Below are 16,630 nucleotides of genomic sequence, written 5' to 3' on the forward strand. Positions count from 1 at the left end.
AGCGTTGCCTTACGTCCTGGGGTGGGAGAAAGACAGAGAGAGGGACCGGGATGCGCGCCAAAACTTGTTCGCTCAGCTTCAATGGATATTTCACTCTAAGGTTCGCAATATCATCATGGATAAATGTCTGTATATCAGAATTTATATCGCAGGCTTGTTTGCTTACTAAAATTTTTATTATAAATATGGTGAATGAATAGTATCGAACTAGTATCATAATATACGTAGGTATACGTGCGATATTTGTTTTATGCAAAAAGTCATTTTTAATACGAACGATTTTTATTTATAATATGCGAGAATTAACGCACAAATAATACAGTACGAGTACGTATTTAACATTAATAACACAATATATTAACTGATTATCATAATATTTATATTACAATAATTGCGATGAGATACTGTTTGCAATCGATATTGCAATCGCATTTAATATGCTGTGGACGGATAATAATGTTGTTACTTCATGAATCAGGAGATGGAGATTCATTGTTAATTAATGAACAAACTACGAGAATACTCGATTTTTCACCCCGTTGAAAGCAGTTTTGCATTTTTACGTTGATAAGAGGAAAAAATTTCCCTCTACAGGTTGCTTTTTTCACGAATTTTCCTGGACAAGGAGGTAAAAGACATGTTTGATTAACCAGATTTTAATCGTCGCATTTTTCTATTTTCTCGCTCGTTTCCAACTTTTTATAATACTTTTTTTGCGAAAATTTTCGTTTATTTTGCTCCTATAATATTTTTAATTTTAATTAGATTTAGTCTTTCATCCGACAACAATATTCTTTCTTTTCCTTGCTAATACGGAGCAGAATCGCCACGTTTCCTATTTCTCTTTCTTTTTTTCAAAATTATGTACTTTTGATCAAAATTCCCAGCATCCGTAAGATGATATTTTCCTTATAAAAAATAATCTTTTGCCTGACGAATTTGACAAAAAATTTGGATTGCAACAAAGACAAATCGCAAGAAAAATATCGTACGCGTAATCATTTGGAGATTTTTTAAATCGAATATACTTGGAGCAAATTTATTTTCGTCCTCGTTTTTATCGATCTGTTATATTAGTTTTAGCAAAAAAAGAAAAAAAGATGACATCGAAAAATGTAACCGCGCGATCGTCGATAATCTCGCGTCGAATTCACGAATTGACATTCTTGGCAGGATTACGTTTGATATTAAGTTGGAAAACGATATTCGTCTCTGGATATTCGTGCAGCACAACCAATATAACTAGACTATCGAAAATTCCTTCCAGCATCAAATAATACATTTCAACCTTTCTCAACTAACTTGGAAATTAATACAGTTTGTAATACGTCGGTGAAGATACCAGAAATAACGAACAAGATGAAACGCAACGTTCGCTATCTTCTGATAAAAACGAATTACGTCAGAAAAAACGTCGTGGATCGAATCGAACCCGGACATTACGCGAGACTTTATCTTCGCTTTGAATAAAGGAGGAAAAGAAATACGAGAAGATTCATTTTTACAACGGAAAACTCTAAGTGGATTATGTACAGTATATTCACAGGGCTATGTCCTGTTGATCGTTCGAAGGATTTTTTTACTTCAAAACGTATAATTGTAAAATTTGCAAAATCCAATACTATAGAATCATTATTTAACGTAATTTCCCATATCGCATTAAAAAATTACATTTATCCTTTACCTCAAGTTAATTCTCTCAACTACTGTCATTTGAAATAACGAATTCCTTCCGTAAGACTGGAACAGTGTCTGTTTAATTAATTACAATCGTTTTTCTTTCTCATTTTCCTTATTCTTTCTTTAAACCTATATACACGACACGGCTTTGACGAATTGCAAATTTCTCCTGCGTGAAACACATTAATAATTAAATGCCTATATCTAAGGATCTTTCTTAAATAATCTTCCTCTTGAAATGACCCTTTAGTTTCATTTCAATTGAAAAGATCACCGAGAATCTGTAACTCGAAATTGAATGCGAAACTTATTTTCCATTTGGTTGCTCATCAGGTATCATTTACATTTCATGTGCATATATTGTTTCCTACGTCGAAACGAACATATCGTTTACATCAAATGTCCAGAATTGATCATGTATCGGACACTTAATGCCTCTTGGTTCGGTCGTTCGTGAGTAACGAGGGGAACACAGAATTCCGCATTTTAGCTCGGTTAAACGTGAAAATAAATTCCCGTCAGAATTCGAACACGTTTGCACTGTTGCACAACTCATTATTCGCGTCAAGAATTTCTGCTCTTTCACGCTGATAAATGATGGTGTCGTACCGTATTAGGTACATGTTACAAGTTCCAGCCGACGAAGTTCGAACTTCTAGTTTCTTTTTCTAAGAGACCAACCGCTGGCCACGAAGCTTTTTATGCCGTTTCAATACAAAATTTTATTCAATTAAAAAGTTTTAGCCGGTGTAACGAAATAAAAAGTAAAATTGTGCTGTATTCAGTTCGAAAAATCGAGAGTCAAATGTGAAACGGCTAATAGAAGAATGGTACATTTTTCCGAATACATAAAAATATAAATTTTCATTTTAATCACAAAGGACAATATAGTTTCATCTAAACGTAATTTTCCAATTGCTTTTTGATGTTGCAGAACTAAATGAATGAGCGAAGGCGTTTAATTTATAAATTGGAAAATTATATTGTACAAGACAAATGCACTTTCAGTGAAACGCGCCAGCTTGAAAATACATGTAAATTAACGTGAAACTGTATGCGTTGTTGCGTCGAACAGCTCGTTTTAAACTCGAATTCCACGTGGACGCTAAATAAACGAAATCGAGCCTCGATATAGCCGAATGAAAAGGATCATTCTAATCCAGCCACCGTGGAATTACTGTGCTCATTTCCGCAAACTCTAAAAACTTCCGTATTTAATTTAAAACGAAACACGAACACGTCCATCCTGTACCTTGGTGTAATCGAAACTGTCCAAAGTTCTATCAAGTTTCGAAGACTTTTTCTTTTCTGTTTTTCGAGATTGCAAGTGCGAACACGCCTCGAATAAAAAGAAAGGGATGGAATTACCATCGATAATGATTCTCATCTTATCCAAGTTTTAGAAGCAAAAAACCGTAATATATTTTAATTAAAGCTGTTAGTGCCTTATAATTGGATTCACTTTTAAAAGGAAATGATAGGTTATATTAGGAACGAAAGAAAAGTCTATTTTTTTGCGTACATTATAATCATAGCAATAATCGTAACGCGTTAAATGCCGCAAAAATTTCTCAGTCTATCGTATCGTTCATTCAGTTAGATTTTTCTTATTACGTTCATTGTTGTTCCTCTAAATTTCTTTCCGAACAAAATATTATCTCGAGTGTTTTTATTTCTCTTGCAGAAAGTTCTTCTCCACCAACTCGTCAGTAAATCGCGACATCGAGCGTAATGGGATTCTGTAACTTCATCGAGTGCCTACGGTGAAGTAGTCGTATTTGAAAATTATTGGAATCTTTTTTTCCCGTAGTCAATATAAATCATTGCAACTTTAATTCGGAAAGCCTTGAACTTTTCTGTAACGAAAAAACGATAGAAAGAACTAAAATACGTGAACTTCTCTCCTATATGAATTGCATAATTTTTGCATGTTTATCTCGTTTATGTGTCATAACCTTTTCCACTGCTTTTCCTTCTTTCCCTTCTGGTATGTTTTCATTTATTATTCGAAACCCCCGCGGGAGATGAATGTTTAAACAGATGCATCGATTTTAGCGGATCCAATTTAGACCTTTTCCAAATCTGTGAAAGTTTCATTTTAGAACTGTCTGTCTTGCGAAGTTCAAACTTGGTATTTAAACGTACCTTATATACAGAGTGAATTTAATTAGCAAGGCAAGTTAAAAGTATTCCTTACTACTGTTCCTTTCTCGTCGAAATCAAAGTTTCGACTTCAAGGGCTTTTTACATTTTTATTGGAGCTGTGGTAATTTAATTAATTAATATAAAAAATATAATGAAAACTGTGGCCACTTGCGATATACAAGATTTATTAAATTATTACAACTACTATTATATGAGAATACACAATTTTTACATGTACAATATAATATATTACGTATCTCGCTATTTATTCTCTTCTTCCATTTTTGTTCCTCTTATTTTCTTTTTATACATACTTTCCGCTTAATACGATTCTTCTTTCGTGTCTCTTTCTCTCGCGATACTTCATTCTGCATACAAAACGAATAATTATCGGGTGCATTAGGGGGAATAACTCGTCTTTGCTGAATAAGTTAAACGCAATTTACACGTATCAGTAACACTATAATTTCTGTTCTATCTCATAAAGTTATACAACCCGATTCGTTTCGACATTATACGCGCAAAGTAGAATACTGCGATTACACATACACGTAATAATTCCTGGACGTGGACGATATTCTTTTTTATTTCTTTTTCTTTTTTTTTTTTCTTCTTACTTTAAACCATTTCTAACTTAGCTAACTATTATGCCCTGCGTAGTTCTAATCGTTACACGTACATACATATGTACTGTCCGATACTCTTAATATACAATTCATTTCGTGTCTTCGTGTTTTCATGTACGAACCGGAAGCGTTTGAAATCTGTAACATCCATTGACATCGACAGGGTCCGATGATTTACGACTTCTTCTTGACTTGTCCAACACGAAAAAGGAGAAAGAAAAGAGCGACGAGTAACAAATTGCTCGTTACAAATCGCGTTTTTGCGAAATATAAGGCTTAATGGGCTTTCGTTCTCTTTTAAGACATCGAAACGTCTTAATACTCGACACGCTACACACATTAAAATAGCGACAAGTCACGCTCTTAAACAACACCCATTATTGACTCTGGAGCAACCTGTGTTGCAATTGTTTTTGTGCAGTATGGTAATAATCCCTCGTTTGTCTTGTGCTGTTCCAAGGATACGAATCATCCACCGATCGACCTTTCGATTATTTTTTCTTTTAATATGATACAAAAAATATTGGCGCGCACCAGCGCGTGCGAATATAAAATATACTCTGGCGCGTATTGTACTAGCCTGCGTTTCTTCATCTTTTCTCTCTTTCTCTCTATGTGTGTGCATAAGTTTGAGGTCAAAACGGCTACATTCTCGTGATAGATTCGCCTGTTTACGAATTACAGCCAGATACAATTTAGTGGCATAAAGTGTGAAGTTAAGAGGCCGAATAGAAGTAAAGTTTATCGAGAAAAAGTTTGCAACGTGCAATGGCTTTTTCACTTTTGAGGAAATAAAACCACGATAATATGTGACCTCAAACTTATGGCTATTTCTTTCACTTACGTTAGTTTTAAACATTAACTCGACATATACAATTACTTACGTGGCTGTTTTGCTCGGTTAATTACTAGAGAATAATCATGTTCGTTTTGTTCCTTCATTCTCCCGAAAGCTTCTTTGCTTAATAAAACATTGAAGTGAGAGATACTGGCTTTGGTATAATCGATAATCTCTCCTAAATACAATCTGTAAATGCTAAATCGATAAAAAATACTATTCTTCTTCTTACCTCCTGCGTATATATACATGTGCATGATTAAAAAGGCCAATAGCACGGTCAACGTTGCCCTGGCCAGATTCTTGTGGCTAAAAATCGAAGAGAATTGCGAGTTCCGGCTATTTCGTTCGATTGGTACAATTGACATTTTATTTCGTTATCGCAAACAGAAAGTGACGGTAGAAAATTTTCGTTTTTTTTTTCCCTCCTTCCTTACCTTATGCAAGATTGGACGTTCGTTCAAGAATGCTACCTCGATCTTTTCAATTTTAAGCCAACAATTTCTTCCATCCGAGACACAGATTTTTATACTAACTGCAAATTACACTCATCGATACGCAGAAGTTGTTCTTAATTAACGCGCTCGCTGTGCCTTCGTAAAATTGTTACCGACGTTGGTTAAAATAAGAATTAATTGACAGCGGACGCTTTAATGTTTGAATCGTGCTAATACAACATATGTATATAAGGCGTTTTCTAAATCGCAGATCAGAGTAAAGTGCGAAATGAAACCAGTAAACTGACCGACCAGGATTGGATCCGAAGATAATCAATCGTAATTTCGTCCATTTTGATCTGCCACTTAGAGAATACTTAATACTTTGCTTTTTTGTTCCTAAAGGCATACAGATTAATCACATACACCTGGAATGATCCCTTTCTCTCAATTGCGCTTGGAATTCATCGATATACTCTGTTCCATAATTCGTCTTGCCGTTTCATCGTGAACGTAAGTCGCAGAGAGACGTAGAAAACTCATGTCGTACCGATACTCTCCCTATTAGGGAAACGGGCGATTCAACTTCGCATAACAGTCTTTGTAAACGATGCAAGTAACGAACTGGATCGATTTGAATCTGTTCGCAAAGAAATGAATTTTTCGACGGTATAATCCAAATAGTCAAGATGGCACTAGAATGTTTCGTTTCGGTAAAAAACTTGATACATAAAAAAGGAATAGAAAAATCGTACGATTAATAGTGTGTCGCAAAAAATCCGATACTTTCTCGATGTCGGTATAAACGTGTAAAAGCTAAACTGCTGAAATTTACTTAATTCTCTTTTTTTTTTTTTAACCCTTGGTTAATTTACCGTTAAGCGTGTAATGCAAAGTTTGTATACGTATGTATAATACGTGTGTTCGTGAGTATATTTATCTATCTTTATATATATTCTTTTTTTTTTTATATATGTAACGTTTAAATAGGATTCGTTGAATTTGTTGCGATGTCTTCCAAGGAAATCCAATGCGATTCCATTAAAAATCCAAGCGACTTAACTATTCGAAAAAACCATTCTCTATTAAAGAACTTCGATAACTATGTATATAACGTCGAATACGAAGATATATTTAACGATCAACGTAATACATTATCCCACATAGATTATTGTTATTTAATTCGCATTTTCAGTTGACGTGCAATAGTCTGATAGATACTCCTCGCTCGGTCAACGTTGTAAAGATTCAGAAATGTCCCGAGACGAGAATTCACTTGACATATTCGAGGCCACGATGGCTCAGGTTTTTATAGTTAAAACTATTACGTGCTTTGAAGTGAAAAAGGTTAATTTTATCGTTTATCGAGGAATAATAGTTCTTGAAAGTTACATTTTTTACTGCAATATATTTGTTTGTACGACAAGAAGCTGTATTTTTTTTTTAAATAATGCGTTATTGTATAGATAAACATAGTATAGGAAAAAGAAACCGAACATTGCCATTATTTTTGATAAATGTTATTAAACACAAATTCAAAATTAAAAGTATCAAACAGAATCGAAAAGATAGTGGAAGGAATCTATTTCTCTTATTTTTAGATATAGAACATAATAGAACTTGATTTTAGAACAAAACATCCTTGCATCTTACTTTCAAGGATTCAAAGACTTTCGCTAAAACAAATTAATAGAATAATACGGAAACGAAGTTTATAATAATTTACATGTTTGCTGCGACGAAGATGACCAAACTCTCTTCACCGAGAGATCCGGAAACAAACGTTTCTGTTGACTGGCATAGAAACGTACGTGTAAAAGGTATCTGCGATTGATAGAATGAATTCTACATACTGGCCATACGATTAAAATTATAGAAACATCGTGTTTGTAGTTTCGTCGAAGACTGTGTCTCAAGGACCCATTTTTAAAGAAAAAGATGTACTCGCCTCTTGTTACTAATAAATATGATTGTTTTATGGGATAACCTTTTCGACGATGCATTCAGTCTTTGATGCCTTATCATTTTTCGTCACAAACGAAAAGTGTCAAAACGTAAAGATATACTTCTCTTTTTATCTTGTCGACGTAATCGATTGGAAATATTTCAAGTTTTTCTTGTTCCTCTGATGAGTTTCTCGAAGTGCATATAGTTCTCTGTGCGATGATTAGTACCATTCCGGATGTGTTACCCCGTGTCAAATAGAAATTTACGATGAACTGACCACACGGTTCGCGAACGAATTCCTTCGTCGAGCATCGAAAGAAAAGGTAATGTTATTCCAGTGATCGGTCTGTCCAACGATGCGAAAAACTTTATCCCTGATCGATCCTAACAAGGACTTAGAGCAAGGATGGTCGATCTTCACGATGAAGTTCGCGGACGTTTTCGATTTTTCGGCGATTACTGCCCGCCATGAGACATTTAGTTGTCTCGAACAGGTAGATTGACTTGGTACCACGTAGTCAGGCATCCGGCTCACCTTTGAGCCTAAGACGGGCAAAGTCCTCGAAGATTATGTCATCGTCGCAGTCCGCCTCCCTGAAGCGAAACGGGGAGAATTTCAGAAACTCTAAAATCGAAGAAAACCCTATAATCTCTAGATGAAAAGCTTTCTGTATGCAAAACATCTACTAATTTTGCGGCATGGAATAAGTAACGAGTTGACAGTCGCATGTGCGTCAATGATTTCGCCGAAATGGTCTCCGACTGACGAGAATAGCTCCAAATCGTTATTGAAATATTGATCACGTACGTGTCCAATTGAATCAGATTCGTGTCAAGCGGTATCTCGCCACCATCTGCCTTATTCGTCGGACTAGGCCGTGCAGTGGGTGGCGCTGGTTCCTCTTCTTCCGGTTTCGGATGCATCAAGATGAACGGTAGTTCCGCCACTAATTCGCTGTTAACAACATAAATTAAATTCTCCGTTTCATTTCCTGACGACTCGGACTCGCGTTATGAATACGTACATTGATATAAATTGATATTAATTGCGACAACGTTGGATTGGAGAAATATTAAAGATAGCGGGAACCATCCTGATCTTCTGGTTGCCTGTTACGTTTCTCCAAACCAGTTTGTCGTCAAAACGAATTTCTTTCATTTGAACTTACCCCCCAAGAGGTCCAAGGCAGAGCTTTACTTTCACTTTGTACTGGACGATAATTCCAAGGTTTTCGCGTTGCGAGGGATCCACCACACTGCGAAACGGTACGAAGTTCGTCAATTTCTAGTAATCTTTTGGCTGCAGATTTTTATCAAACCGGACATGCGTAGTTAACGGAGCAGCTTGAATTCACCAAAAAGCGGTAAACATTTAGCTCGAAGGAATATTCTAACGAACAATAGCGCGAGAATATTGTACAGGTAATAGATAGGGATAGGATTAGTCTTCGTATCTTGAAGTCGTAAAGGAAGATTTGAGAACGAGCAAAGTATCATGCAGTCTGAAAGTAGTAAGTGCAAAGCGATCATTCAGATAAAAAGAAGCGGGGGGACAGGGTATCGATTTAGTTTTCAAGCATGACCGCTTACACGTCTGGAGTTCGTACGATTTAATGCGAATAGTGCGGTTGAAGTAAGACTATAACACAGAATTGCATAGAATGATCGAAGTATTGAGAGTTGTTTCAAGATTACAAAAATCCGAAGTAAACATTCGAAAGCGTTTAGCTTCCACCGCACTCATTCGTTGGTTTTCGTTACGTGTTTTCACTAATGACAGTGTTCAGGATTTGCAGCAGTGTCGACGAAGCAAAATCGATTCTCTAATGCGTTTCTAGCGTCTTAAGTTGGAAATTTCGTCGAATCTACGATTCATGATCGATTCAACCAACCAAGTATATTCACTTCCGGTTGCAACGTACACGAGATCGCGTTGAAAAATACGTACTAATGCTCTAATGAAGCAGCTAAACGCAACGCCTAAATCTCATCCCGCGATCTGTACTAAAAGGTACCAATCCGCTACATCGCCAATCAGCCAACTCATTTCTCACAGAGGGAAATCATCGAAAACACGATAGAGCACGATAGAACAGGCACGAACGATGCTGTTCACGACTTCTCGCCTGTCGTTCTGTAAAGTGATGGTTGGCCATTATCGCGAATTGCCCACGATTATTTGCATAATTACGTGTAATTATCGTCACGTTGCGTCTTCATTAGCTTATCGAAAATAACAATGCAGATGCAATTATTTGACAGGAAAGCGCAGTTTGCTCTTTCTGCACGATGCATACTGTAATTTCAGGTTGTAAATCGTCGAATTTACGATCTATCTTTTAAATCAAAATTGTGAAGGATAAAGTGCATCGAACGAAGCCAACCTTTTTTTTTTCGAATGAAAGATCAGGTATACGGAAACAAAAAACAAAGGAGACATCGAGTGTCGTTGATCGTTGCACTGAAAGCTCGCGTTCAACGAAAGGTATTACATTATTTAAAGGTTGGAAAGTACCTTCTCAAGTACTTGACATAATGGAACAAGTGCTCTTCGTTCTGCGATTTCTTGCTACATCACTTGCTACTTTTAAGGTTTCGTTAAGTTGCAATATCAAAAGTCGAGTGCGAAGTACGTTAAATAGTTTTTAATTTTTCAACGAAGCAAAATATTTTCCAGATGAAATTTTTTTTCGTACGCTTCTGCAATTAAAATCACGCAAAAATGTCTGCTGTCGAGTTTCGAAACTAATGGGAGTCTCGCGCGTGTATTTTGTAACGAAGCGAGAATTTTATTCCGTTTCGTTCAAAGCGAGGAACGCGAGGTATAATTACAGCGTTTTTATGAAAAGAAAGTTAGAGGCTCTACAAGACGATAGTAGATTTTATGTGAAGCGAAGGAGGGTGAAACGCGATCGGATCAATCCGGAATACGAAAGAAAAACGTACGTTTCGTTTCTGAATATATAACCCGGGAGCGGAAGACGCGCGCGTATATGATGAAAGCGAGTAGGCAACGCATCGCTATTTTCGATCGAGCAAAACATAACGTACAGAATGATTGAAAGTATTGGCGAACCAACACGATGCAAGCTCGATAGGAGAATCGTAAAATCTCGTATATATAACATGGCAATATTTTGTCCTAATTTGAAAGTTGTTGAGCTTCCAATTATTTTCAGTGAACCGATATCGAAAGAAACATGATCGGAGATAGCAGAAAGTCGGAAAGAAAAGGATACTATCTCGCCTTTTCTTTTCCGTAACGATAATTCGAAGTCCCGTATTTTATCGCGTATGATTCATCTCGTGAAAGCGCGTGGGTGCTGGAAGTTTGGTCGCTGGTAGAAAATCAAATTATCTGAACAACGAAGAATTGTAAACTATATATGTAAATGGTTCTATCGATTTGAAAAACTATCATTCACCAACTCCGTCAGGGATTAATCGCCAATCAGTGATGACAGCTGTAAGACACTGATGGGGCTAACTAACTAACTGCAATGCTTACGGAACGCTGGTTTACAAATAATAAACACGGTTTATACTAAGAACCGGCAAGCTCGAGCCACGAATGCTACACGAGTCTTGTGAAGCGAGCTTCAAAGGGAAAGGTAAAATGAGACAGATAAAACGCAGCCCAGCTGTTCAATTTAAGGTTCTCATCGCGTCTGAAACATAAAAAGACAAAAGGGAAAGGATCCAAGCCTTTTAATGCTTGCCGTTGAAAGCTGAATGATGCGAATGGTAGTCCGAGGATAAAACGTAACTTTTCCATTTTGTGTGCCTTAAATTAAACGAAAAATCTTTATTCCTTCAATAAAATATAAAAATACCGAAACACGTCGGCGCGTATTCATGATTCTGGGCATAGGCAGCTTTGTGAATAGAGAAGTCGTGATTGCACGCGTGATCAGTCCTTCATGATGCTCATAGAGATAGAAAAAGAGAGAGAAAGAGAAAGAGAGAGAAAAAGAGAGAGAAACAGAGGCACGTACAATCAGTACCGATCAAAAGCTTGGGTAGATTGGCATTGTCAAAGGATAGACTTAAATGAAGGAGAATACGACAGTATCCGATGAAACGAACTAAATATCTTAAGCAGAAGTACATAGAACTACGCAATGCTGCTTAAAATGATGAAACGACGTTTAAAGTATAATCTTGGAATTACGAAATAAGAATGCAGAAAATTGAAGTAGCTCGTCACCCAAACTTTTGAGCAGTCCTGTATATATATACGTATATATTCAGGCATGTGTTGTCCATGGACAAGCAGCAGTTTTCTTACAGGGTGCTGGACGCCAGATTGGTGTCCTCGTCTTTGATCTGGCCATCGAGGGCAAGCCCCCATTTATCTTTGTTGTTGGCGAGAAGCGGTTTCAGAGAGAACACTTTGCTCAGCGTGAAACCTGGCCCCACTAGGCACCCCTCCCTGATAAACATGTAGCAGAAGAGTGAAGGTAAACGTGCCACGAAGCCTAATATATCCGGATCAATCGAAATTCCGGAGTAAAAAATTCGCTGATAACCGTGCGCGAAATTGGTTTCTGCGAGGTACTTTGAGTGTACGCGTTTCTCGTTTGTCTTGCGACGCTTTGTCAAAGAATGCGACACTGACTTGTTTCTCAAACTGCTCGCGAGCAGCAATTAGGCGTTGACATCCTCGTTGAAATCGTCGACTCGATCGTACATATCTAGATCGATACACGATTGGTAATCAGATAAAATTCGACGTGTTGATTTAGGTGTGTAGCTTCAAGAGTACGGAAAGAATTATCATTATTTAATCCGTCCAAATATAATCGATGGCAAATTGCTAAACATTCGATGGAAATAATGTATGAATTACATTCTTTCCTATTTGGTTGATTGGAATCGTGACGTGCAAATAATTGCATTTGATATTTAAATTTGATTACATCGAGCCTGACGTTTGCTCGAGACACACGAACAAGCTGCCTACCAATCCTCTCTCTTTTGGTCGCAGACGTGGCTTTGAAACTGAGCTTTGAGAAATACCGACGAACCCTTACAAAACTTATAACACAGATTCTATTTTTCTTATTCGACAAAAGCCAACGAAACTCGTAAATAATATGAGGACAAGCAGTAGTTCGAAAAGATCGGAAATAGGAGAAGTTCGAACAAAACAGCGACTATGTGCGCGACACGGAGATGTACTTCAATATCGCAAAAGCGACTCTCGGTGACTCTCCAGTGACGTGTAGCACCATCAGAACGATATAGAACTGCTACCCTCGAGCTTCGATATAGCGAAAGATTCCATAATTTGAAAGCTCGGTCACGAGAGGCAAGCGATACTTCAATCTCGACAGAGACAGGGCAACGATAATAAGCTACGTGACACGCGGACTGTGACGATTTTGACTATACTCGCGAATGAATATATTTTTCTGTGTGTATGAAACGCGAAACTTCAGCTTGTGCGTCACACTGCAATACAGACTACATGGATATACAGGGGAGAAAAGAAGAGCAAGAAAGAAAGAAAGAAAGAAAGAAAGAATGGGTATTTCGATCGATCAACGTATTATTTGTGGAAAGACACAGACGTGGAGATAACAGAAAATAAAGTAAAAACGAAAGGTTAGGAAAGGGTTAGAGAGATAGAGAAACGGAGAAAGAGGAACGTGTCCCCTGTACAGCAAAATAGACCACCACCGATGGAATTCCATATTCATAAAAAGTCCCCAGCAAAAAGGCCACGAAGGAAAATACTGGCATTCCACTTTGAAATAGTATTCCCATACAATATCTTACTTCGATTTTTAACGATATGATCGTCCGCGAAGACTGCAAACAGGCTTTGACGCAAATTAAATATATTCCGATGCGTATATAATTACTTTATTATCGCGTATCTGCTGTTTAAATAATTAAAAGTTAAGGCCTGAAACAGCTTGTTCATTTACTGACAAATTATCTCGAGTATCGATTACCGAGGAACGTGTAACATAATACAGAAATACACCCGCTTTAAAGTTAGAAACCAGCCACGAAAAATATTTAATATTCCAGACTATTTATTACTTTTTTAACCGATAACACGCGATCCCCGCAATCGATCCCAAACTTTAAAGCAAATCTCAGGCAAGCTATTCGCGAAAGTTTTCCAGAATTATTTGGCCCGTTTCCAGTCTTCAGCCGCGAACGTTCGCTTCGGAGGAAAATTGTTGCCGGCCGATGTTTGAACACTCACATTGTACTAGATGCGAGATTGGTGTCCTCGTGCTTAAGTTGGCCGTCTAGAGCAAGACCTCGCTTGTCTTTGTTGTCAGCAAGCGTTGGTTTTAGAGAAAAGACCTTGCTCAGAGTGAATCCTGGCGATACCCCTATACTGCCAGTGCAATCATTTTATTTTCCGTTTCGTCATGTTACAATTCCTTTCGACATTTATCGCGTTTCGCTACGTATAAGTACACACCTATCGTTAATATTAATCGAAACAGTCTTGTGCAGTGCATCTCTCCTTTCTTTTATTTTTACCGAAAGTTGTACCTCCAATTCTGCTATCGATCATTTTCGAAGAAAGACGAACGTCCGAGTCAATTTTTGTAGCTCTATCGTAATTAGTAAGTGAGAAATCTTGTATTTTGAGATTTATTTTACGATGGATACAATTGGACTGGAAATTCGTATTTCTCCGATAAGGGACGTGCAGAAACCAGTACAAGGCATCGTTGATACGAACTATCACATGCGACATAAATTCGCGCGTACCATTGAAATTTATCCGAACGCAGTGTAATTTATATCTTCCTGCATCTGCGTCGATAGATCTTGAGTAGCTCGTGCCTGGTCACGCCGCAGAATGTGTTACTCGTAAATTTCGCAGTGACTACGACGCGGTGGTATACAGACCAGCTGGTTGCTATTTAAGGACATCGAACAGCTCGAAACATAAAACGTCTTCGAGCAGTCTATCGACGTCAATCGTGACCAAACACGAGACTTAGTTTCGTCTAACGTCAACAGAAATTTATTCAACTATTGCGATTACGTGGTCTTCGCGCTAACAGGCGCTTCGGGGAATTGTTGTGAAAGCTAGGCAATAAATAGTTTTATTCGAGAATTCTAACAATAATCACCGTAAACATGGGAACGTAAATTGTAATTCTCGCAGCAAAATAAATCTCGAAGTTATGACCAAAATTTCTCCTATGAATGGCCATGTCACCATATAATAACGAGAATGTTTCATCAGTTGGCAAACAATACGACTATCAGTGCAAACGTATTTACAATTTGCGTCTCAACTTTGCGTCGTAACGTTGCATACGGATCCATTTGTTGCCATACTTTCACAGCGAGTATGTTTCGCGTTCTGACGCATGTTCATGGAGAAGAATGGCGTGCAATGAATGATACTCACTCGCTCTCTGCCTCGGCGACCGTGCACTTGTACTGCGCGGTGGAAAACAGACAAATGTCCGCGAATTGCCTCACGGACACTTTGATCCTTTTCACCGTCCGGTTGCTGCTATTTGCTATATGCACGTTCACGGCAATATTCTCACCGTGATGGTATAACTCCTTGTCCAGTGACGCCTCCAAGTGAAGCTTGTTCGGCGACATAACGAACTCTTTGCTCACCTCGACGGAAGGTTGTTCGCCTTGTTTCGACGGCGCGTACATAATCTTCCGTATAGCCAGTCGCACCGAGCTTCTACAACATGATGATTCATTGCTGTCAACCGGCTTGCAAACCGTTAACCCACGCTGCGATACTCTGCGGCTCGAGTCGTACAATAAATAACGAGATTTCGAAAATTCTGTTATACGAGGTGACAAGATCTGTATGGTTATTTACTAGTTTACTATTTTCCTTTGAGTCAGTTGAAAGATTAAACGATACTTCGATTGAATTGATATAAAACTGAGAAAAGATCTCGCTTCTTTGTCGTATAAAACTAACTACGATACATCTCTTTAACAATGAATCAATTTCTTTGAAAAGGCGCGTATATCTATCTTCATCGTAAGAAAGCAGCCACAGATAATACATTGCGAAACGTATTTACATGATATTCGTGTCTGTTGAAACGTTCCACCGCAAAAGGGATAAAAGAAACGAGCACGTCGACGGTCAGTCCCATGTCGGCTAAAAATCGATTTAGAAGCGAGGGTAGAGAAATCGCGTGGCCGTAAACGTTCTCCTGACGATCGCGATAATCGAGGCTCGTACCGTTTCTGCGGTTTGTCGTCCAGCGTCTCACCTACGAATGCTTTTAATTCGTAGTCGACGCCGCATGGTTTTCCAGTTTCGCAGGGTGCTGGTTGCAGCGTCACTGATGCAGGACAATGAGGTGGAAGTTCGAAGTAAAACGGATATGCGTTGCTTCCTAATTTCTTAATCAGCTTCTCCTGCAACCGTGTCAGCTTTCTCTGCTTGGCACCAGGTACCACCGGATAGATTTGTTCAGCGTCTAAATAGAGGTCTTTGCGAAACGTCAATCCTAGAACGTCTAGATCCTCCCTGCCGTACTTGAACGCGGCTAGAACATGGCCAAAGACCTTGCGATCCTTCACGTAGTCTGGGTCAATCAGCACGACCCCGTCTGTAACGATCGAACAGCGATCGATGAGCACAGGCTTAAGTGGCCTTGACGTTCAAGATTAACTGGTCGTTTAAGTAAATCGAATTTTCCAATCTTCGCCGTTAGCAGCCTTTCAAGCTATGTTAACGATGTTTCACTGTCAAATAGCTGCAAATAGCTACACTCGAATAATTGGATCAACGTTAAAGAGATAGAACAATACGCTAAACATACCGATGTTTCTCTACTTGAGACAATGTTTCATGTTCGAGGGAGAAAGAACATCGATCGCTTTAGTGACTCAACAGGTAGATGGCTAATGATGGCAATCAGGTACGAAGAAGAAACAATCTAAGTGCTTTGAAACCTTACAGCTCAACAAGGGTCTCTGTGCCTTAC

General features: G+C 38.1%; 2 protein-coding genes across 7 annotated transcripts in view; one reads left to right on the forward strand and one right to left on the reverse strand.

Moving 5' to 3' along the window:
- Window positions 1-35: 35 nt before the first annotated feature.
- Window positions 36-16,630, forward strand: part of LOC138183091 (protein FAM8A1) — a 34,752-nt gene continuing 18,157 nt past the window's right edge. Inside the window, exon 1 of the mRNA XM_069119648.1 lies at window positions 36-100. Coding sequence (XP_068975749.1) covers window positions 51-100 — 50 coding nt within the window. The 5' untranslated portion in view covers window positions 36-50. The remainder of the gene's footprint in view (window positions 101-16,630) is intronic.
- Window positions 3,994-16,630, reverse strand: part of krz (beta-arrestin protein kurtz) — a 28,135-nt gene continuing 15,498 nt past the window's right edge. For 3 of the 6 annotated variants that reach the window (XM_069119644.1, XM_069119641.1, XM_069119646.1), the window contains 6 exons: window positions 15,880-16,252; window positions 15,067-15,360; window positions 11,962-12,105; window positions 8,843-8,929; window positions 8,482-8,628; window positions 3,994-8,267 (listed from right to left, as the gene is read on the reverse strand). In XM_069119644.1, coding sequence (XP_068975745.1) covers window positions 8,192-8,267; window positions 8,482-8,628; window positions 8,843-8,929; window positions 11,962-12,105; window positions 15,067-15,360; window positions 15,880-16,252 — 1,121 coding nt within the window. In that variant the 3' untranslated portion in view covers window positions 3,994-8,191. Of the gene's footprint in view, window positions 8,299-8,481; window positions 8,629-8,842; window positions 8,930-11,961; window positions 12,106-13,893; window positions 14,032-15,066; window positions 15,361-15,879; window positions 16,253-16,630 lie in introns of all 6 variants that reach the window. The other 3 variants (XM_069119643.1, XM_069119642.1, XM_069119647.1) reach the window with 3 other exon arrangements.

The sequence above is a fragment of the Bombus flavifrons genome, chromosome 9 (assembly GCF_040668555.2).
Source record: "Bombus flavifrons isolate JBK064 chromosome 9, iyBomFlav1_principal, whole genome shotgun sequence".
NCBI lineage: Eukaryota > Metazoa > Arthropoda > Insecta > Hymenoptera > Apidae > Bombus > Bombus flavifrons.